We start from the raw sequence: 25,523 nt of genomic DNA, 5'->3' as shown, positions 1-25,523 counted from the left end.
AGAATATACAAAGAATTCAAAAAATTAGACAATAAGATAACAAATAACCCAATCAATAAATGGGCCAAGGACCTGAACAGACACTTCTCAGAGGAGGACATACAATCAATCAACAAGTACATGAAAAAATGCTCACCATCGCTAGCAGTCAGAGAAATGCAAATCAAAACTACCCTAAGATACCATCTCACTCCAGTAAGACTGGCAGCCATTAGGAAGTCAAACAACAATAAGTGCTGGAGAGGATGCGGGGAAAAGGGCACTCTTGTTCATTGCTGGTGGGACTGCAAATTGGTGCAGCCAATTTGGAAAGCAATATGGAGATTTCTCGGAAAGCTGGGAATGGAACCACCATTTGACCCAGCTATTCCCCTTCTCGGTCTATTCCCTAAAGCCCTAACAAGAGCATGCTACAGGGACACTGCTACATCGATGTTCATAGCAGCTCAATTCACGATAGCAAGACTGTGGAACCAGCCTAGATGCCCTTCAATAGATGAATGGATAAAAAAAATGTGGCATTTATACACTATGGAGTATTACTCTGCATTAAAAAATGACAAAATTATAGAATTTGGAGGGAAATGGATGGCATTAGAGCAGATTATGCTAAGTGAAGCTAGTCAATCTTTAAAAAACAAATACCAAATGACTCCTTTGATATAAGGGGTGTAAACAAGGACAGGGTAGGGACGAAGAGCTTGAGAAGAATATTTACAGTAAACAGAGATGAGAGGTGGGAGGGAAAGGGAGTGAGAAGGGAAATTGCATGGAAATGGAAGGCGATCCTCAGGGTTATACAAAATGTCATATAAGAGGTAAGGAGGGGTAAGTCAAGAGAATACAAATGGAAGACATGATTTACAGTAGAAGGGGTAGAGAGAGAAAAGGGGAGGGGAGGGGAGGGGAGGGGGGATAGTAGACAATAGGACAGACAGCAGAATACATCAGACACTAGAAAGGCAATATGTCAATCAATGGAAGGGTAACTGATGTGATACAGCAATTTGTATACGGGGTAAAAGCGGGAGTTCATAATCCACTTGAATCAAACCGTGTAATATGATGTATTAAGAACTATGTAATGTTATGAACGACCAATAAAAAAAATAAATAAATAAATAAAGCAAGTTCCTCCACTTTCCTATATCCACCAGAAAAAAAAAAAAAGAAATTGTCTTTTTATTCTGAGTCCCCCATTCCAAAATTCAAAAAGTTCTAAAAATCAAACAAGTATCTCTTGTTTTTTTGTAACATGACAGCAATCTCCAACTAAACTGACTTGATGCTAAATCAAGTGTTTTTATCCCACTGTGGTCCTTCATATGCAAGGATTGAAAATATTCTAATAATAAAAAATTGTCCTAGTACTAACATACCAAAAAAAAAAAAAAAGATGCTTTAAAATTGGTTTTCTTATAATCCCTGAATTGTTGTAATGAATTTGTCAGAGAACATATTTTATCCTGATGGTGATCTGCCAGGAGCTCAATTCAAACAACAGCAATAAGACTCTATCAAATCAATTTTATTAGTAACCCACCAACTTTAACAGTTCTTAATAATTCATGTTATGGTAGATAACAGCCATTAAAATGTCAATTTTTACATGTAGAGAATGTAAACCCCATGAAGAAAATGACTGGTTTTCTATTTTGTTCACTGCTATATTTCCAATCCTGAGAGTAATGCCTGGCATTTACTAAGTGGGTACTCAGCAAATAATTATGAAATGAACAAATAAATTATATTAATTTATAATAGTAAATTAGTATAATCTTCAAAAACCAAGATTCTAAACTGGGAAATATCAACTTAAAACAGGTGAGGCCCTAAACTCCTAGTAAATCATCTTTTGTCACATTAGCTTCAAGTCTTTCTTTCACTCAACCTCATACCACCAGATATTCATACATTCAACAGTTATTAATTAAACATTTTAGGGCCTTGGTTTTAACTACAAATCTTTAGTTTTCCCTTTAACATATCTTAATATCCAACTGAGTAGAACATCTTAGACTGCACATATAAAAGGTTATTAAACATGAAAGTAAAGGTTTCAATCAGATCTTGTCAATCTGTTCCACATTTGCAGGGAATTCTCAATACTGTAAGAATTTTCACACCTATCTTACAAAGGAAACAAATTACAAGAGACCATTTTATTAGCCTTTTTGTATATGACAAGTATGGCTTTTATCAGAATAGCTTCATAAACGATAGCTAACTGGGCTGAACTAAAATCTGGCAGGCAATCTGACAAAAGAGTCCTGCAATGATAAAATCTAATTGTGGAATACAGATTAAATGCTTCTTTGACCCACAAGAAAATCATTTAATTTGTTTCAAATAAAAAATAAAAAACATGATGAATGGTGCTTGAGCTTATTTTTATAGGCCTTCTGAACATCTGTCTGCCTCAAAATAATAGGTTCACAATATGGTGAAAGTTTTTTGAATACAAAACTGGATACAGAAAAATTGTCAAAAAATGAAAACACAGTAAAACTTTGTTTTCCAGGGAATAATACTTGTTAAACATTCAAAACAACAAAACAGAAAACACAGTTTTGTTAACTTTAGAATGAACTTTTAATACAATGCTATTTGTAGATAAAGTCAACATGAAAGACACAATAATGAAGTTTAACTGCATTTCAGTTTTAAAAGTTGAAAAACTCCCACAATACTTACTTTGTAAATAGTGCAAAACCATCAGTACAAGACTATAGCTGCTTAAAGTACCACGACTGGCATCATTTATCTCATGGTGACTTGCCCATTTCTTAATGACCAGCACTAATGGACGAACTCGATTTTCAACTGCAAGTAAAATTAAAACTTAAAAATGTAAGAAGATATTACAGTTTCTTTGAAAATTTATATATTTTCTCAACTCCATACCTCGTTGTATACTAAATGCTCTGTTCACTATAAATGTGTGACTTACTTCTAAACTCACCTTGGTTATCTTTTTAAAATTACCATTTATTAAAATGCATTTGAGGGGCTGGGGCTACAGACAGTTCAGTGGCAGAACGCTTGCCAACATGTGTGAAAACTAGGGTTTAGTCCTTCCCACCACATAAAAGTTTTTTTAAAAAAATGTATTTGACTACCTATAATTCTGGTAGTATATAATTTTAATGTAGCAACCTATTATGTAAATAATAAAATAAGACATATCACACCTAAACACAACTAAAGTGATATTGCTATACCTCTTAAACATAAACATCTTTTAAAAAGGAATAAAGAATAAAGGAAAAGGGGCTGGGATTCTGGCTCCATGGTACAGCACTCACCCACCACATGTGAGGCACTGGGTTCGATCCTCAGCACCACATAAATAAATAAAATAAATGTTTAAAAAAAATAGAGAATAAAGGAAAAACAGAAGTTGACAATTACTTAGAAATAAACCAAAAACTTACGGTAGGCATAAGTTCTAAGAAGGAATGTGTTTCTTATTCCAACAATATTGTTTACATTCAAGTCGAACTCCACACAACTATTTAAAAAAAAAACCTTTAGTTCAAGCCAAAGAACTCTCCCCTCCCTAGCAATTAAAACAATGTCAACCCATCTAATGATGCAAAAAACATGGCCTAAAAGCTACAGATCTGTTTTTTAAAGGTGGCACTAAAGAAATAAGAAAAAATATACACTCAAGATATCATTTTAATGTGATTTGGTGTTATTAAAAATATAATCTGGGATACTGTTCAAAGATCCATAAGGTACTGATGAGGCTTCAATTATCATAAATAAAGGAAATTTTAAAATCTTAAAATCTTTCCAGATAAGCAAAACCATTTCTGGGCAAGCTGTCCTACCAAGTTTTATATTCTCAGGTAATAGGAAACTATAGTATTATACACTTTAAAACAACAGGGAAAAAGACAAATAAAATGCAGGTGAAAAAATTATGTCAAATGTAGCTACTAATACCTGGGAACAGCTATAATACTCAAACAAGTGACAAAAGGGTTACTTCTAAGAAAACAAGATATCATGCAAACCACACTTAGAAAATAGGGCAAAAATAACAGAACCTACATTAACGATGGCATCCACAAGCAAGGAAGGATTACTTTATATAAGTCGCTTCCACTTATTATCCACATAAGATTCAATTTCTTCTAAATATTAAATTTTTCTGTACAATATTGCCAAAATGACTAAAATTACTTTCTATAGCTTTTAATTATAAAATTTGAAATTTACCATTTCAGTTTTTCTTGTTTTGGAAAACCAAAGCAAACTTATATTCTTTCCACTATTCCTGCCTATTAATAAAAATAGATAGTAGTATTAACACTTCAAATATACATATCTGGCTTTGGGAAAATTATGGTAACAACAGAGTTACATTCTTTAATTATGCTTGTGTAAGTATGCACTGAAACCCAATTTGTACTTCCTCCATATAACTCAAAAAAGATGAAAAATCACTTATGTAGAAACTAGTCAGCAATTAAAAACTTTTCCAAGGGGATGGACATGTAGCTCAGTAATAGAATGCTTGCCTAGCATGCACGGGGTTCAATCGCCAGTACTGGATGAGGAAAAAAAAAAAGCTTTTCCAAAAATATGAATTCAGAGTTTTAAAACTATCCACAGTACTTGCCTCAAATACTACTTCTAAAAATATTAAGTAATCCTCAATATGGAAAGACTTATGCACAAAATGCTATTTATAGTAGATAAAAATTGGAACAAACCAAATGTTCAAACATAGGAGGATGGTTAAGTTAATGATAATTTATTTACTCAATACCATAAAAGCCACTAAAAACAATGCTACCAAAAATATTTAATGACATAAACAAATGTTCATGGTATATGGTTTAATATAATAGATCTCAATCTTGATTTTTTTTAATATTTATTTTTTTCAGTTTTCGGTGGACACAACATCTTTATTATATTTTTATGTGGTGCTGAGGATCGAACCCAGCACCCCACACATGCCAGGCGAGCGCGTTACTGCTTGAGCCACATCCCCAGCCCCTCAATCTTGATTTTTAAAAGCTTATACATTCATATGCATATAAAAGAGACTGAAAGGTTTACACCAAAATATTAACATCAGTTAGCTTTGAGTATTAGAAGTAGAGGGTTTCTGTTGTTTTTTGGTTTATGGTTCATTATAGATAAAAACTGTAAAATGGTGATTAAAGAGAACACTTTAAAAAGTTTGTATAATAATCTTAAATAAAAAAATTATTTATAAAACTATAATACAACTATATGTTATTTTAGATTATTACAATTAGCTAGTTTTTTAATTTAGTTTATATATTTTACATCTTTATTTTAAGAAATGCTAGCACTTTTACTTGGCAGAAAGTCAATAAATATTTATATACTGGATGGATATTTAAATGAATGAAAGGGAAGGCTTGAGCCAGGCATTATTATTAGTTTAAATTTGAGCCCAAATTCCCATTAGGGCTGGAAATGTGGCTCAGTGGCAGAATGCTTGTCTGGCAAGCTTGAGGCCATGAGTTTGATCTCCAGCACTACAAAAAATAAAATAAATTGAATCAATTATTGCTATTCACAGTAGTTATATTCTATAAAGTTGATACTAATGCTAAATAAGCAAATACTGAACCATTACTTCTAGGGAAAACACAGGGTTAAGCTTCTGCCAGCTTGATAACATTTTTATCAATATCAATAACTTAACCTTGATTTATATTTATATTGTGTTTCTGTTTAAAGACACTGTATTTATATACATTGTTAATTTATCAACAGTGAACTCAACAGGATGTACAAGGCTCTTGATTTAACCTCCCACTCTGCAAAACACTAAAAAAGACAAGGAAAAAAAAAACTTTTCCAAAAACATAAATTCAGTGTTTATCTAACAAGTTTTCTCTCTTGAGCATACCAGTCTTCTTCCACTTAGGAACACATGGTAGTACTATACCTGAGGGCACTCTAAACAGTGAAAAGCACAAAAATGTGAAAAATCTGGTACTAACTAGATTGTGAGGAACTCTGTTTGCAATATGAAAAGTGAAACAAGAAAGCAGGGTGTGACCTTATTCATTCTCGGTTGGGAGCATTGGTATTAGGAAACAAAAATATTTTACCATTCTGTGCATGTCCTCAAATGACCACTAAAAGTAAAAGAATATTGATGTAGAAGGATACAAATGAACTTGACCAAGCAGGCAAATTCTTACGTTCTCAGAATCCATGAATAAGAAAGCTCAACTCTGTTTATGTGTATGCTTGTGTATGCCTACAATTTTAGCATTACTTTTGTAAAACTGGGCTAGAAAAACCGGATTTACCACAATCCTATCAATTTTTAGAAAACAATAGATCTCTTTAATTAATCAATAATAAATGCCTAACCAACCACTTACATTTTACATTCAGATATTATATACAAGATTCTAATCAAACATTTTAAAGGAATTCAGAGCCCAGGCTAAAAGAATATATAGAAAGAATATAAAATTTTAAATGATATAAGTATATTTTGCTGTATTTGTTTATTATTCCAGGTTTCTTTCATTAAAATGAAATATAACTTGTTTTATGATAATTATATTTATAACAAACCCTTTGGTATATATACACATCAAATTTTGTCAATTAAGATTATGTTCTGGAGGATGAAGTACATTTCCCAAAGGTAAGAGATCTTTTAAAAATCCAAATATAAGGGTTGGGGTTCAATGGTAGAAGGACTTGACTAGCATGTGTGAGGCACTGGCTTGGATTCTCAGCACTGCATACAAATAAATGAATAAAAGTCCATCAATGTCTAAAACAATTTTTTTTAAAAAAAATCCAAATATAAATATGTATATATTCTTTAAACTGGAAGTCTCAAATACTCAAATGTTAAAGAGAATAAGTACAGTGAAGCATGAGGAAGATTACTGAGACTATTTTTTAAAATTATTTCAAAGATCAGCCAATTTTTTAAAACTGATGAAGACAAACTGTTGTGCTACAATATATGTATCTTGACTTTATAAATTACATAACTATCAAAAAATAATCTAAAGCAACTGAAAAAAAAAAAGAGTTCAGTAATTACTTACCTGACTTTATCCCTGAACTTCACAATTGGCACTTTTGCTCGAATCAGCTGAGGTCTCTCAATATAGCCAGCTGAAGGAGAAAAGATAATGTGAATATATGCTAATATTTCTCAAATTCATAGCGTTCCAATGCACATTTTTTAAAAATAGTAATCTTACTAAGCTAAAACAACTTAAGAAAATGCTATCTTTGAGAAAGAAAGCAAAGAAATGAGGACATTATTAAATTCTTCTACAACTGAAGAATCTAGTAATACCATTTAGAAGACTTTGTATTAAGGTTATTTTCAGCAATGGTACTAATGATAATTGGTACTAAAATCTGATAGTACCTATAAATTAATTCATCATAACATTATAAAAATGAAAAAGTATCTAGGCTAGCAACAGGCAGGTAGCTGAATTCTGGTTTGGCACATAGTAAGAAATGACAGCCACAAAAATCATCTTCACAAAGAATCTTAAATGTAAAAAATACTTGTAACATGGTATGTGAGGCAAGGACACATTCTAGTAAGTATACTCTCTAAGGGAAAGAAAACATTTTTATTCCATCAAACTTTTTAAAACATTTATTCTGAGTTCAAAGTAATACGTTTACATTGTAAGAAATGTACAAAGTGGTAATTCTATAAACCTTTCCCAAATGAGCAATTTCCTAATTTTTTAGCTACAGAAAAGGATAGTATCAGATTTTAAAAAGGATAAAAATAAATTTTAAAAAAACATGAAATTTTTCTGTTAATGTTTTTAGCCATTAAAGTCATAAAATACACCAAGCGTCAAAATAAAATTTACATGCAAGAATTCAGTGAGGCTAAATGAAAGCCAAAATTAAGAGTTAAAAGTTTTAAGTAACAAGTACAGATTCTGACATGAACAAACTGTGCCTCACAAGCAAGTTACTAACCCAGTGATCACCAGTTTCCTTAACTACAAACGCCAAAAAGGAGGAAAAAACAACAAAACAAAACATTTTATTTGAATAAGATGATCTGCAAGATCCCTTTTCAAAATATTTTACAATTCTAATAAAAACTATTAAAACACCATTTAAGGTATAAATTACTGCTTTCTTTTATGGATGCAATAACTATATTCACTGAAATAAATCACATGATTTATTCCTCTCCTACAATAGATCTAAGGTGTTCAAGGCCAGAAACTCATTACTTGACTTTGTATTTTCAAGCTCAAAGTGAGTATCTGTTAAACAAACGGACAAACATCTTTCCAACATCATCCAATCAGTGAGATTTCAATTTTATTTAATATTCTGTTGATGTTTAAAATAAATTATTCAAGATGGCTTAACATGTACATTAAAATCTGGTTAGAGTCAGCATATTAAAAGAATAAAATCTTGCAATAAAATGGTCTAAGCTAACAATTTTGCTTTCTGCTGGAGTAATACATTTGGGCCTCATGTTCAAGGATACTATTTTTAAAACAAGTAAAGATGGATATCATTACAAAACAGATATAATTCTCTCTCCCTCACATGAATACCTAACAGGACTTTATTTGTATCACTCTTTCAGCACTTCAGATACTTTACATTATAGCTATTTATTCATACTTTAGTTTCCCTAACATTCTATAACCTTTTGAGAAAAAGGACTAAAGTTTATGTATCTCTGAATCCCTCACTGCATCCAGTGAGATATTCTGCAAGTGAGCTCAATAAAGATACGTTGAATAAAAGATCACTTTTTAATCAAACGTTAAAAGGAATTTATTTGGAAAAAAGGATCCACATTATACCTATCCTGACCAGAAATTAAACAATTCTTAACAGAAAATAAAATAAAGAGATATTTTTAATAAATAAGTCAGATGACTATGAACTTGAGGCATGTCAGACTTACAAAGTCTAGTACAGAAGTGTTTATGGACTAAAGTGAGAATATGCCGTGCTTCAGTCTTCTGATTTACCTGAAAAAAACACTGAAAAGTTAAAAATAAAGTGTTTTTTCATTATCTTTCTCAGCTTAGTGTTTCATTTTCTTAAAGTATCTCAACAAAATGAAAACATACAGGTATCCTTTTCTTCAGAGTTATTTTCCAAATCACACTAGATTACATTATAGAAAAAGCTAACCTTTAATGCTCTTTCACATCCACACTTCTAACTCAATTCCTAGTTTTAAACTTAAAATACAACTTGAAAACAAGTTTGAAACAGCCATATGTCATCTTATTTCCTTCTGTATAAATGTACAAAAAGTAACCTCCAATAAAACAAAATTTTAACCTTCTCAACAAGTTTTATTTCCCTTTCTAATCTTTGAACTACTTAAGGACAGGTTTATATCTATGGTGTCTCAGTTTGAGTATAAGCTGCTACAATATGATTCAGACATGATTAAGACAGGAAGATAAGTAAAATATGCCTAGTGTGGTCTAATTGCATGAGATTCTTAATTAAAACTCTTGTGAACTCCATTATGCTTATAATTTGAAGCCCCCCACTTGTCCTTTTATATGACTTCAAAGTATAGAAAAATACTAGAGTTTCTTTCCTGGAATAAATCTGTTTCTCATTTTCAGTAACTAGAACTCATTTCTGTTAGTGGAATAATATGAATAGTAAAAATATACATTACCATTAATAGATTTTTGTATTTTTAATGATGCAGAACACAATATGGCCTATGAAAATTACACTGAACTTACTTAATTTAAGCTTTGGTAGTTCAGATGCTTCAGGTCAGCTTAACAAACGCCAGTCATTATTGTATTAAAGGTATTCACAAAAGACCAGTTAACAGGAAACTCAAATAAATATAATATTAAATAACACCATTTGGTTGCTAAATAAAAACAAAAAGAAGGAACACAGCCAAAATGTCTTAGAATATAAAACTGAATAAATCACAAGAGTCTTACGTTAAATTTAAGTGAAATCTATTTTCTCAAAAACAGTAATTCTAAACCCCATAATATTTTCAAGGGAAAAAAGAAAGATTAAAAATAGAAATCACTGAGAATTCAAATGGAAAGAAAATATATCAAAAATATAATACTGCCACATACTCTTCTTTGCTGCATTTTGATAAATATATCCAACCCACATTACATGTCAAAATAAAGGCAGAGCTCTTTAATAGTGAAGCTAGCATAAAGATTTAGAACTAAATTAATGCTAGAGTTCCTGTCATGTTCATTGTGTATAAGACTTAAATGAAAAAACATTTCCTAAGTTCCCAGAATTACAATAAACAGAAAATGCAAAGAAGTAACTAAAATATAGCAAGTTCTTTTCCTCAATGACTTTTATGTGAAATTTCTTAACTGATGTAACATGAGAAACACACTTGGAATAAAGGTTTCAGTGCTTACTGGTTCTTCTTTAACAACAAGGCATAAATCACCATCACTGCTCCGGGTACCAAATCCGTTTAAAGAGGACCCAACCAAAAAAAGTCTGCTTTCTAGAGAAAGATAAGAAAATTATATGGTATTATTTAAAATTTAAAAAGGAATGCATAGATCTAAAGGGAATGCAAAATAAAAAATAAAAAATAACATACGTGGAAATAAAAGCTGAATTTCTCTCTGCAGCTGTGTTCGACAGAGTTCTTTCTTCTTTAAGTCACTTATTTGCTGCTGACATGTTTCAAATAATTCCAGTATCTGCTGACTTAACTTGAATTCACAGGGGGGAAAAAAAAAAAGCAAAAGTTTCACTCAGAAATTCAAAATAATTGCCATACTTATTGTAAATCAATTCTGACAATATCTTTAAAATAAACAGACATTATCTTTTTTAACACTTTCCAATACAAAAATCATAGCAGGTAAAATTATGGGTCATCAAACTACAACCCTTGGCCACTGTAGGTTTTTTGCATGACTCATGAGTAAATAATGGTTTTTATATTTTTTAAAGAGTTACAAAAACAAAAATTTGCAGTAAAAACCATAGGAGTGACATCCAAAATATTTACTATCTGGTACTTTAAAGAAGTTTGCCCTTGGTATTCACATGCATGAATGCCAAATATAACAACAGACTTAGAAATCCCTGCTATTCTACCCTCATGAAAACTACCCTCTTCTCTATTTTTATAACACATATCTTAACCCTGACTTCTTCAGGTGAGATTGTTATCAAATGACCTCTCTTGTTTGTCTACCTATCTGGTTAACACTGTCCCTCCAGCCCAACTCTAGCTATCACTGTAAATGATTTCCTTATCTGTAATGAGCTCTTATCACAAAAACTACACCTCTGAACTTCTTTTACACCAATACTTTTCATTAGTATATACTCCTAACTATAATGTGGTCTTTACAATAAACCAGAACTGCCCTGGCTCTGAAATTTTAAATTCCAAAATACTATCTTGGCTTCAATCTCCTGTCCAACTTCCTTAGTCCCCTCATACCTGCTTTAGATACACAAGAGATCTAGACTCCCTTGAATCCATTTTCTCCCAATCAGCACCTGAATGGTATGATATTCTTCCTGAAGCAGTCTGGTACCCAAAATACATCCCTTGAATCACTCTCTTTTATCATACCTTAGCAACATCATCTCCTTGTCATGCTCTAAACCTGTCTGACAAAATCCTAATCTTAGGTCAATACAAAAACCACTCTTTCTGCTCTTATATCTAAGCTACTAAGAGACAAAATTTTAAAAATTAAAAATAAAAAACCTAAAGTCTTTCAAATTCATAGTGCACCTTTAGTTAGCATCACTCAGCAATTATTTTTATGTCTGTGGTTAGATACTGTTTCTAGTTTTCACCATACCATTCCATAATCTTTACTTCCTTCTTCGAGCTCCCTAAACTTATCTGACTTTTTTCTAGCAGATAAGCTTAGCTTCCTAACACACCTGCAAATAAGAGATATGAAGAAAACTTCTTTACCTCTCCTGACAAATTATTTCCTTCCCATGTTCAAAGCTAATCTCTCTACTAATACTTTTATAACTAAGCCTTCTGTCCATTTTCAAGGGCAAATACCACCATCAGTTTTTCATTCTCTCCCTTGTATTTTCAATCTCCTCGAATCTAGTTTTCCATGGACATGACCAGGCAAAAGTCTCATCCATCTTTTAAAATGTTTCCTTTTATCATATTTAGAATAGTCATTGTAAGAAAGCTGAGGCACTCTGGGCAACTTGGCAATGAAAGAGATAATTTCTTAATATCCCTAGATATCTGCTCACAAAAAAAGAGCAAGTAGGAGAATAAAATAAAACATCAAACTAAATCAAAACAAAGCATGGACAACAAATATAACACAAATAATTAATTGACTGGACATACTTCAGAATGTGCCAGTAGGAGCCAAACATCAATAGCAGCAAGACACCCAGAGTATCACAAAAAAATAAGGGAAAGGGAATTTGGCAACCCTACAACCAAATTTCCAGAAATCTAATGGCCTATAGGTGCTACCTTCTTCCTCTCACTGTTCCCCATCCTCTAAATTAGGGGTGGGGGATGGGTGTCTCACTTGGTGTGAAATAGCAGCCAACACTGGCAGAGAGCTTCACAGGTTACAATTTACAATTAAGGGGGTCATGGAAAAATTGAAGATTTCTAAAGTAAATGAAACTTCCTTCCACGACAAAGGAACACACATCACAGAGACTTTCAGGAAGAGAAATCTAAACTAGGCAGAACCATCAGAGGCAAAGGAAGGGTGTAAAATGATTCTGACTCCCAGGGGATGGATAGTCAACAATGTTCAAAAACACTTTTGGTTATACTAACAGGATGGGGGTGTCACTGGCAATTAGGGGCCAGATCTGCAACTAAATTTTCTACAATGCACAGAATAAACAGAAGTCCTCCCCACTCCCCACCCGCCAGCCCGAAGGAAAGATTATTTAGCCTGAAATATCAATACAGATGGTGAAAAATTCTGACCTAGATAAAAGCAGGTAAGAAGAGAAAATACCATGTAACAACGGAGACACGGAATTAGGAAAGCTAGGCTGCCCAATCCTCTTCATTTAAAAGTAGTTTAGGAAAGTCATCTCACTATACACAAATAACAAGTGAGAATGAGAACAGAAAGAAAATTTAAAGAAAAAACCTGAAAACGATTCTCATCAACTCCCCAAGTTTTTATAAGCAAAATGAGTACAAAGTAACATTACTATAAACAAGAGAAGCACCCCAGAAAGACATGTCCCTGAAAACATGAAAAAATTTTGTAGTACAAAAGGCCTTTTTAAAATTTTCTAAAACTTAACTATTTATAACACACAGAAATAAAAAGAGATTTAATTTTTAAAAAATTTATGATAATAGCAAAAGACATGAAATATTTAGAAATATATTTTCCAAAAGATGTTATACTTGTACAATGAAAATACAATATATTGATACAAATTAAATTAAATCAATGGAGAGAGATATACAAAGATCAAAAAAATATTGGTAAACATGTCAACTCTTCCAGCACTGATCTATAGATTCAATGAAAATGAAATAAAAACCCAGGTTTCTTTCTAGAAACTGACAAAACTCTACTTGGAAAGGCAAAATACCAAGAATAGTCAAGAAAAACAAAGTTGGAGGACATACACTACCTGACTTCTAGACTTATAAAGTTATAACAAGCAAGATAGCATGGCAGGGGAGCTGGGGCTGGGGCTCAGTGGTAGAGTGTTCGCACAGCATGTGCGAGGCCCTGGGTTTGATCCTCAGCACCACATAAAAAATAAAAATAAAAAAATGAAGATATATTAAAAAAAAGAATCTTCCTAGTCAGGTACAGAGGCCCAAGCCTGTAATCCCAGCAGCTCAGGAGGCTGAGGCAGGAGTATCACAAATTCAAAGCCAGCCTCAGCAAAAGTGAGGTGCTAAACAACTCTGTGAGACCCTACCTCTAAATAAAATACAAAACAGGGCTAGGCACTTGACTCAGTGGTCCAGTGCCCCTGAGTTTAATCCTTGGTACCCAAAAATTATTTTCCTCACTATCTAAGCATTTACTTAGGGACTCACATTATCAAATCATTTTATTTTACTCTACAATAGACACACAGAACCCAAAGAGACAAAACCTTAAGAGAAAACCCATACATGCTTAAAAAAGACTTCTGTTGTCTTATTTAGGGAAATAGAATTTCAGGGCATGGCTCTCTTAAAAAAAAAAAATAAAATGGGTGGGGGCAGTATGTATGATACAGAATTTCCCTGGCTGAAATCATATATAATTTAGATCATATCAAGCTATTATGCATAATGGTACTTCTAGAATTTTTTTTTCATTCCAGAGTAAATTTTTTCCTTATTATTAATTAAAAAAAAAGTTTCTTCCAAATGTAAATATTCTCTTTTTCCTTAAAAAAATTATAATATTGCAAGTCAAGTCAAATTACCAATAAAATCATAATTGTTGGAGGGCAATACAAACCCTAATAAAGGCAAGAAAAGAATAGAGTGGGGTTTTTAAATATATTGATACACAAAGCTTGAGGCAAAACTTTCAGAGTTTTTTCAGTAGTTTCTCTACCTCTCTGTTAGTTGGTTCCCTTATAAAACAAAGTGAAAAAATACCAAGACCTTATCATATACTACAATGCATTAAAAAATGGTGACAGTATTTGCCTAAATTTAAGTGCTACTTATAAACAACAAACACACATTAGCAAGGAGCTTTCAAAATAAGAGAAATAAAATTAAATATGGTCCAGAGAACAGATTATTAGCTTTGTAAGCATTTGTATAAAAACTGGCAACTCCTCACATTCTCTCATTACCTTAATCTTTGGCACACATGTAACTATACAGAAAGAGCTGGTACTAATTTACTAAGTAGATAAAGTTAGAAGGGTTGAAGAGTGTACTTCAGTAATGCTTAGCATGCATAAGGCCCTGGGTTTGATTCCCAGAACCAAAATTAATTGATTAAAGCTAGATGTTTAACAAAAGTTTAAATTTATTCTTGATGCAGAACTCCCTTTCCCTTCAAATTAGCAAATTCTAAGATAAAATACAATCAGAAATATGCCTAAAACATCCCACTCTTTGTTAGCATGATAAAGTTATTGTGATTTTGTGTATGCACACAATGTGTAACCTTCTTAATTTATAAATTGGCAGGCTGAAAAAGCAGTTTATATTACTGGTTTATTTTGGAGTTTTGTTTTGTTTTCCCTTGAATTTGATTGCTTTTGGGCACATATCGAATTTATCAAAGGAAGAACTACACTATAAATTAAAGAAAAAAATAATCTTTTGTTGATTTCTTTTGTGCTGAGTTCTGATTTAGGTTGCTCTACATAAATACACATTGTGCAGCTTCCAGAATTTTTTGATAGACACGTAAAGTAAAAACACAGAGGTCCTTATCTAAGGTAGTTGTCCCCAAATATTTCCTCTAAGGATGCAAAGAGGTGCCACAAAATTTGTTCCTTTCCAAAATTAAACATTACACACGAAATTTTGAATACTTCCTTCACAATCATCTTTTTACATTATAATCAATATCAACAAACCTCAGCCTAACCTCAACTCAAAAATTGAAATCGGCCCTGTTCATGGATAGGCAGAACTAACATCATCAAAATGGCAATATTACCAAAAGTTCTCTATAGGTTTAATGCAATGCCAATCAAAATCCCAATGGCATTTCTTGTAGAAATAGAGAAAGCAATCATGAAATTCGTATGGAAAAATAAAAGACCCAGAATAGCAAAAACAATGCTAAGCACGAAGTGTGAATCAGGCAGTACAGTGATACCAGACTTCAAACTATACCACAGAGCAATAGTAACAAAAACAGCATGGTACTGGTACCAAAACAGGCGGGTGGACCAATGGTACAGAATAGAGGACACAGAAACCAATCCACAAAACTACAACTATCTTATATTTGATAAAGGGGCTAAAAGCATGCAATGGAGGAAGGATAGCATCTTCAACAAATGGTGCTGGGAAAACTGGAAATCCATATGCAACAAAATGAAACTGAATCCCTTTCTCTCGTCATGCACAAAAGTTAACTCAGATCAAGGAGCTTGATATCAAATCAGAGACATGGCATCGGATACAAGAAAAAGTTGGCTACGATCTACATATTGTGGGGTCGGGCTCCAAATTCCTCAATAGGACAGAGTTAATAACTAGAATCAACAAATGGGACTTACTCAAACTAAAAAGTTTTTTCTCAGCAAAAGAAACAATAAGAGAGGTAAATAGGGAGCCTACATCCTGGGAACAAATCTTTACTCCTCGAACTTCAGATAGAGCCCTAATATCCAGAGTATACAAAGAACTCAAAAAATTAGACAATAAGATAACAAATAACCCAATCAACAAATGGGCCAAGGACCTGAACAGACACTTCTCAGAGGAGGACATACAATCAATCAACAAGTACATGAAAAAATGCTCACCATCTCTAGCAGTCAGAGAAATGCAAATCAAAACCACCCTAAGATACCATCTCACTCCAGTAAGATTGGCAGCCATTAGGAAGTCAAACAACAACAAGTGCTGGCGAGGATGTGGGAAAAAGCGTACACTTGTACATTGCTGGTGGGACTGCAAATTGGTGCAGCCAATTTGGAAAGCAGTATGGAGATTTCTTGGAAAGCTGGGAATGGAACCACCATTTGACCCAGCTATTCCCCTTCTTGGTCTATTCCCTAAAGACCTAAAAAGAGCATGCTACAGGGACACTGCTACATCGATGTTCATAGCAGCACAATTCACAATAGCAAGACTGTGGAACCAACCTAGATGCCCTTCAATAGACAAATGGATAAAAAAAAAAAAAAATGTGGCATTTAGACACAATGGAGTATTACTCTGCATTAAAAAATGACAAAATCATAGAATCTGCAGGGAAATGGATGGCATTAGAGCAGACTATGCTAAGTGAAGCTAGCTAATCACTAAAAAACAAATGCCAAATGTCTTCTTTGATATAAGGAGAGTAACTAAGAACAGAGTAGGGACGAAGAGCATGAGAAGAAGATTAACATTAAACAGGGATGAGAGGTGGGAGGGAAAGAGAGAGAGAAGGGAAATTGCATGGAAATGGAAGGAGACCCTCAGGGGTATACAAAATTACATACAAGAGGAAGTGAGAGGAAAGGGAAAAAAATACAAGGGGGAGAAATGAATTACAGTAGAGGGGGTAGAGAGTGAAGAGGGGAGGGAAGGGGAGGGGAGGGGAGGGGGGATAGTAGAGGATAGGAAAGGCAGCAGAATACAACAGACACTAGTATGGTAATATGTAAATCAATGGATGTGTAACCGATGTGATTCTGCAATCTGTATACGGGGTAAAAATGGGAGTTTATAACCCACTTGAATCAAAGTGTGAAATATGATATATCAAGAACTATGTAATGTTTTGAACAACCAACAATAAAAATTTTTTAAAAAATTGAAATCGATTAAACTGATTTACATGATAACTTCAAATAACCAGAATTTTCAAAGAATAGTTATAAAAGATGAAATTCACAAGCTTGGATAACTCTTGATTTCTCCATAGGCTCTTTTTTGTACAGGAAAGTATATATTCACCTATAATCCAGAGCAAAAAACAAGTTAAAATTCAGAAAAGTAGCTCAGATTTCCAATTTAAAGAGATCTGTTTGTTAAAACAGAAACCTGAAAAATGGAGAAAAGATATTAAAACCAAGAATAAAATTCAGAAGACACTTTTCAAAATTCAATTCTCTAGTTGTACAACACACAGAATATGAAACCTCAACATAGTTAAGGAAATTTCTACTAACAAATTTTCCCTTGGAGTTAGCAGATTTGGCAGATTGACTTATTAATAATAAATTCATTATTACTAATCTTAGGTGAGCTCTCTATACTACCCAGCAAAAAATGTTTAAAACCTTCTCTACCATTTCCCTGATTTCACGCATTTAGTAAATCCACTATTCTCAAAACTCTAATATCCCATGTCATCTTGCCCACAAATGACCTTGAATACTAATTCAGAGAGAAAACAGGAAGAAGCCAAGGATATTGTGTTAACTTCTTCCTACCATATCTACAAACCTCCCCTGCATCTACACTATGCTCTCCTATCCTCTAGTTCCAGAAAGCTTTTCTCTTACCTAATGTCAATCATTCTATTTATACATTGAAACCATTCTTTTTCTACCTTCCAGAAAACATTATTCTTCTCTTTCCAGAGTAGTCATCTCTTCCCTTGCTACTGAATCTTTCCTATGAACATGAATATGTAGTTAACATTTCTTTTAAAATGTTAAAAAAAAAAAGTGTTTGTTCTAACTTCCCAACTTCAGCTCCGCCCCTTCACAGCCAAATTTTCCAAAACAGTTAGTTATATGTACTCTTAGTCTCCATTTCTGTTTCCTATTTTTTTCTCAACCCATGCTAGTCAGTCTTGGACACAAGAAAAGGTTCTCTTTCTAGACAAACAGCCATCTGTATGCTGATGATTACCAAATATACATTTTTAGTCAATGCCTTTCCTCTGAATTCCATCTAAATATCTACTTTGATATTTAAAAAGCTTCTTAAAGGCAACATGTCCACAGAACTCATAAGGCAATTCCTATTAAACACGAATCAGTTTTCCATTTCCATTCTGTTCTGACTCAGTGAAGACTATGCAAACAACTATAGATACCAGAAATCTCAGAGTAAACTTCAGTACATTCACTATCTAATCCAGTAGTTCTCAACTAGAGGCAATTTTGCTCACCAAAGAACTGGCCAATGACTATAGACATTTTTGGTTGCCATGACCAGCAAATGATGACACCTAATGGACAAAAAACAGGAATGCTGCTAGACATCCTAGAATGTATAGGACAGCCCTCCACACCAAAGAAAGCTAGCCTAAAGTATCATTATTACAGAGTCTTATACATCCTAATCTAACACATCACCAAATCCTATCAATCTACATCCCAAATAAAGCTTAAATTCATCAACTTCTATTTATCATAAAGACAAGCACTTCCTAATTCAAGACCTCATTCATTACATTTCATCTCGAATACAATAACTATTCTACATCTAAGTTTGTTCAACCTTAACCTGCTTTCAACACTACAATCAAAATAACCTTTAACTTATCTCTCTTCCCAGTTTTAAAAACATAACACTGAATAGCTTATTAACATTCTTAGACTGGTCTAAAAGTCCTTGCATGATATCATCTCTCTCCTCCCATCTTTCCTACCACACCTTCAACTACTCTCCCTCTAATTTACCAAACTAACTCACCTTGGTCTGCTTTCAGTTCTTTGCACACACAATGCTCCTTTTTTGGGTTAGGACCTTTCCTCTCTCTAACGCATTATTCCTTTGAGTTTTTAATTTGGTTTATTATTTCTTTCATTTCAAGGATTTCTGTTTGGTTTTATTTTAGAACCTCTATCTTCCTGTTGAGGTGATCTTTTGCATCTTGGATTTGTTTATGCAGCTCAATGTTGAAGTGATCTAAGAGTAGATACTTGGAAGACAGGACATCAGACAATGAAGATAAAATATATCATCTTGAAAAGAACAAAGAACACACAGCGAAAATGGTAAGAAACCATGAGCAGAACATTCAAGAAATACAGGATAGCATAAAAAGACCAAATTTAAGAGTCATTGGGATAGAGGAAGGCATAGAGGTCTAAACCAAAGGAATGAACAATCTATTCAATGAAATAGTTATCAGAAAACTTCCCAAACATGAAGAATGAATTGGAAATCCAAATTCAAGGGCTGGGGATGTGGCTCAAGCGGTAGCGCGCTCGCCTGGCATGCGTGCGGCCCGGGTTCGATCCTCAGCACCACATACAAACAAAGATGTTGTGTCCGCCGAAAACTAAAAAATAAATAAAAAATTAAAAAAAAAAAAAAGAAATCCAAATTCAAGAAGCCTACAAGACGCCGAATGTACAAAATCACAACAGATCCACACTAAGGTACATTATAATAAAAATGTTCAACATACAGAATAAGGAGAGAATTTTAAAAACTACAAGAGAAAAGAATCAGAATACATATAGAAGAAATAATTCAATTAAGATAACAGCAAATTTTTCAACACAGACCTTGAAAGCTAGAAGATCCTGGAACAACATATATCAAGCTCTGAAAGATAATGGGTGCCAACCAAGAACCTTGTATCCAACAAAATTAAGCTTTAGATTTGAAGATGAAATAAAAACCTTCCACAATAAACAAAAGTTAAAAGAATTTATAGCTAGGAAACCAGCACTATAAAACATCCTTGGCAAAATATTCCATGAAGAGGAAATGAAAAACAACAATGAAAATCAGCAGAGGGAGGTAGTACACTAAAGGAAAAACTAATCAAAGAGGAAAACTAAGTCAAGTTAAATAACAAAAATAAACGAATATGGCTGGAAATACAAACCATGTCTCAATAATAATAACCCTAAATATTAATGACTTAAACTCACCAATCAAAAGACAGTCTAACAGATTGGATTAAAAAAGACCCAACAATATGCTGACTCCAGGAGACTCATCTGATAGACATACACAGACTGAAGGTGAAAAGTTGGGAAAAATCATACCACTCACATGGACTGCGGAAGCAAGCAAGGGTTTCCATCCTCATATCAAATAAAGTACACTTCAAGCCAAAGTTAATCAAAAGGGATAAAGACGGACATTACATACTGCTCAAGGGAACCATATACCAACAAGACATAACAATTATAAATATATATACCCCAAATAATGGTGCAGCTATTTTCATCAAACAAACTCTTCTCAAGTTCAAGAGTCAAACTGACCACTACACAAGAATCTTGAGTGACTTTAACACACCTCTCTCACTACTGGATAGATCTTCCAACCAAAAGTTGAATAAAAGTTGAATAAAGAAACTATAGAACTCAATAACATAATCAATAACTTAGACATAACTGACATATGTAGACTATTTCAACCTGCATCAAGAGATACACTTTCTTCTCAGCAGTACATGGATCCTTCTCTAAAACAGACCATATACTATGTCACAAAGCAACTCTTAGCAAATACAAAAAAGTAGAGATACTACCATGCATTTTATCAGATCATAATGAAATGAAATTGGAAATCAATGACAAAATAAAAAATAAAAATTTCTCCATCACCTGGAGACTAAACAATATGCTACTGAATGAACAATGAGTTACAGAAGACATCAAGGAAGAGATTAAAAAATTCTTAGAGGTAAATGAGAACATACACAACATATAGAAATCTCTGAGACATTATGAAAGCAGTACTAACAGGAAAATTCATTGCATGGAGTTCATTCCTTAAAAGAAGAAAAAGTCAACAAATAAATGACCTCAAACTACATCTCAAAGCCCTAGAAAAAGAAGAACAAATCAGCAGCAAAAGCAGAAGGTGAGAAATAATTAAAATTAGAGCTGAAATGAATGAAATCGAAACAAAAGAAAAAACTGAAAAAATTGACAAAACAAAAAGTTGGTTCTTTGAAAAAATAAATAAAATTGACAGACTCTTAGCCACACTAACGAAGAGAAGGACAGAGAGAACTCAAATTACCAGCATACATGATGAAAAGGGTAATAACACAACAGACACTACAGAAATAGAGGATAATTAAAAATTATCTTGAAATCTTATACTCCAATAAAATAAAAGACATTGAAGGCATCGACAAATTTCTTAAGTTATACAATTTGCATAGATTGAGTCAGGAAGACACACAATTTAAACAGACCAACATTGAGTGAGGAAATAGAAGACACCATCAGAAGCTTACCAACCAAGAAAAGACCAGGACTGGTTGGATACAGAGCTGAGTTCTACAAGACCTTTAAAGAAGAACTAATACCAATACTCTTCAGTTTATTTCAGGAAATAGAAAAAGACGCAGTAATTCCAAACTCATTGTATGAGGGCAATATCACCCTGACCCCAAAACCAGGCAAAGACACATCAAAGAAAGAAAACTTCAGACCAATATCTCTAATGAACATAGATGCAAAAATTCTCAATAAAATTCTGGCAAATCAAATACAAAACGTATCAAAAAGATTGTGCACCATGATCAAGTGGGATTCATCCAAGGGATGCAAGGTTGGTTCAACATACAGAAATCAATAAATGTAATTCATAACATCAATAGACTTAAAGATAAGAATCATATGATCATCTCAATAGATGCTGAAAAAATATTTGACAAAATGCAGCACCTCTTTATGTTCGAAACATCAGAAAAACTAGGGATAACAGGAACATATCTCAACATCGTAAAGGCTATCTATGCTAAGCCTCAGGCCAAATCATTCTAAATGGAGAAAAATTGAAGGCATTCTCTCTAAAAACTGAAACAACACAGGGATGCCCTCTTTCACCACTTCTATTCAACATAGTTCTTGAAACAGTGGCCAGAACAACTAGACAGACGAAAGAAATTAAAGGGATATGTATAGGAAAAGAAGAACTTAAATTAGCATTATTTGCTGACAATATAATTCTATACCCAGAAGACCACAAAAACTCCACCAGAAAACTTCTAGAAGTAGTAAATGAATTCAGCAAAGTAGCAGAATATAAAATCAACACCCATAAATCAAAGGCAATTCCATATATCAGTAACAAATCCTCTGAGAAGGAAATGAGGAAAACTACCCCATTTACAGTTACCTCAAAAAAAAAAAAAAAAAAAAAGATACTTGGGAATCAACTCAACGAAAGAGGTGAAAGATCTATACAGTGAAAACTACAGAACCCTAAAGACAGAAATCAAAGGAGACCTTAGAAGATGGAAAGATCTATCTAGTTCTTGGATAGGCAGAATTAATATTATCAAAATGACCATACTACTAAAAGCACTATACAGATTTAATGTAATTCCGATCAAAATCCCAATTGCATTCCTCATAGAAATAGAAAAAGCAGTCATGAAATTCATCTAGAAAAATAAGAGACCCAGAATAGCTAAAGCAATCCTTAGCAGGAAGAGTGAGGCAGGTGGTATCGCCATCCCTGACCTTAAACTATATTACAGAGCAATAGTAACAAAAACAGCATGGTATTGGCACCAAAACAGACTGGTAGACCAATGGTACAGAATAGAGTACACAGAAATTACAATTATTTTATATTAGACAAAGGTGCCAAAAACATGCACTGAAGAAAAGACAGTATCTTCCATATACAACAAAATGAAATTAAACCCCTATCTCTCACCATGCAAAAAAACTTAACTCAAAATGAATGAAGGACCTAGGAAGAAGACCACTACTCTGTGTCTAATAGAAGAAAAAGTAGGCCCTAATCTTCATCATGTGGGATTACCCCCCAACTTCCTTAATAAGACTCCTGTAGCGTAAGAATTAAAATCAAGAATCAATAAATGGAATGGAATCAAACTAAAAAGTTTCTTCTCCGCAAAAGAAACAATCTGTGAGGTGAACAGACAGCCTACATCCTGGGAGCAAATTTGTATCCTCACACATCGGATAGAGCACTAATCTCTAGGGTACATAAAGAACTCAAAAAGCTAAGCAGCAAAAAAGCAAATAACCCAATCAACAAATGGGCCAAGGACCTGAACAGACACTTCTCAGAAGAGGATATACAATCAATCAACAAATATATGAAAAAATGCTCATCATCTCTAGCAACCAGAGCAATACAAATCAAAACTACTCTAAGATATCATCTCACTCCAATCAGAATGGTAGCTATTATGAAGACAAACAACAATAAGTATTGGAGAGGATGTGGAGAAAAATGTACATTCATACTTTGCTGGTGGGACTGCAAATTGGTGCAGCCAATCTGGAAAACAGTATGGAGATTCTTGGAAATCTGGGAATGGAATCACCATTTGACCCAGCTATCCCTCTCCTCGGACTATACTCAAAGGACTAAAACAGCATACTACAGGGACACAGATACATCAACGTTTATAGCAGCACAATTCACAATAGCTAATAAACTGTGGAGCCAACCTAGATGCCCTTCAGTAGATGAATGGATAAAAAAAATGTGGCATACATACACAATGGAATTTTACTCAGCAATAAAAGAGAATAAAATCATGGCATTTGCAGGTAAATGGATGGCGTTGGAGAAGATAATGCTAAGTGAAGTTAGCCAATCCAAAAAAAACAAATGCCGAATGTTTTCTCTAATATAAGGAGGCTAACTAACAGTGGGTAAGGAGGGGGAGCATGAGAGGAATAGATGAATTCTAGATAGGGAAGAGGGGTGGTGGGAAAAGGAGGGGGCAGGGAATTAGCAAGGATGGTGGAATGTGATCAACATCATTATTCAAAGTACATATATGAAGACTCGAATTGGGTGTCAACATATTTTATATACAAAAAGAGATATGAAAAACTGTGGTATTTATGTGTTATAAGAATTTTAATGCAAAAAAGTACATGTATAAAGACATGAACTGGCGTGAACATACTTTATATACAAAGATATGAAAAATTGTGCTCTATATGTGTAATAAGAATTGTAATGCATTCCGCTGTCATGTATTTAAAAAAATAAAATCAATGAAATAAATAAATAAAATAAAGCATTATTCCCCCTCCTGCCACTCTTTAACTAGTTCAATCCTAAATCATCTTTCAGATCTTCCTCCTCTGGGATGCTTTCCCTGAGAAATCAAATACATTTTCTCAGCACTCTAATTTTCCTTCATAGCACTCATAAATATAAAAATAAAACTTTGATTTGCATGATTATTTTTAATGGCTCTACCTCTAATCTGTTTGTAAATGGTAAATAGACCATGTATTTTTAGCACTACTACATTGCCTCTCTCATGTCTAGCACTCACAAATATCTTCTGAGTACTAAAATAAAAAATCAAATCTACTCCAGGAGTTTCAAATGTCATTTTTAATTCAGATGTCTTTGGGACCCATACCTCTAGCCTTGACCTTAACTTCAGAACTGCAAACACACACTATAAGTTCAGTTACAAAATGTTTTCCTACACTACCAATAAGCTTATATATTGCAGGGAGTGGTATCAATTTAACATGGAAGTTTCATTTGTTGGTGATTTGTGCATAGAAGAGCAACTACAGAATTACAATCATCACAATGAAGAAAAATCCTCACTCAGCATGGCCACTACAGAGGCACAGGTCCTTAGAGATCTAAGATAACTAAAAATAAGCATTTGCATCCAGGATTATTGCTCAAGAAAGCATACCCCTAGCCTCCTCACTCAGTACATTTTCTTTTGTCTCAACCTTAGCAGCCTCACTGACTTGGAGCCCCATTTTCTAACTGCTTTGTCTCAATGCCCACGAGTCAGTGTCTCAACTTTATTTTGTATATTTTTAATATCCCCTGCAGCAGCATCTAGCAGCCATGGACACCAAGCTGCCTGCTTGGTCTATCCAAGTTATTTCCCAAGATATCAATTATTATTCTTGATGGTGTTCTTGTTACAAAACTGTTTTTAGTAGTCTGCTCCAACATTATTCTCTATAAGCCCTACGTGCTTAGTGTG

General features: G+C 33.4%; 1 protein-coding gene across 3 annotated transcripts in view; it reads right to left on the bottom strand.

Moving 5' to 3' along the window:
• LOC144256506 (poly(A) RNA polymerase GLD2-like) overlaps window positions 1-25,523 on the bottom strand; it is a 57,880-nt gene that overhangs the window by 15,104 nt on the left and 17,253 nt on the right. Inside the window, exons 5-10 of one of the 3 annotated variants that reach the window (XM_077801550.1) lie at window positions 10,607-10,721; window positions 10,416-10,507; window positions 8,942-9,020; window positions 7,074-7,143; window positions 3,435-3,511; window positions 2,695-2,823 (exon numbers count right to left, since the gene is read on the bottom strand). In XM_077801550.1, the coding sequence (XP_077657676.1) occupies window positions 2,695-2,823; window positions 3,435-3,511; window positions 7,074-7,143; window positions 8,942-9,020; window positions 10,416-10,507; window positions 10,607-10,721 (562 nt within the window). Of the gene's footprint in view, window positions 1-2,694; window positions 2,824-3,434; window positions 3,512-6,592; window positions 6,755-7,073; window positions 7,144-8,941; window positions 9,021-10,415; window positions 10,508-10,606; window positions 10,722-25,523 lie in introns of those variants that run through there. The other 2 variants (XM_077801554.1, XM_077801556.1) reach the window with 2 other exon arrangements.

Source organism: Urocitellus parryii, chromosome 1, assembly GCF_045843805.1.
Source record: "Urocitellus parryii isolate mUroPar1 chromosome 1, mUroPar1.hap1, whole genome shotgun sequence".
Taxonomy (NCBI): Eukaryota; Metazoa; Chordata; class Mammalia; order Rodentia; family Sciuridae; genus Urocitellus; species Urocitellus parryii.
The sequence above is the reverse complement of the archived record's forward strand: the minus strand, read 5'-3'. Positions and strand labels throughout refer to the sequence as shown.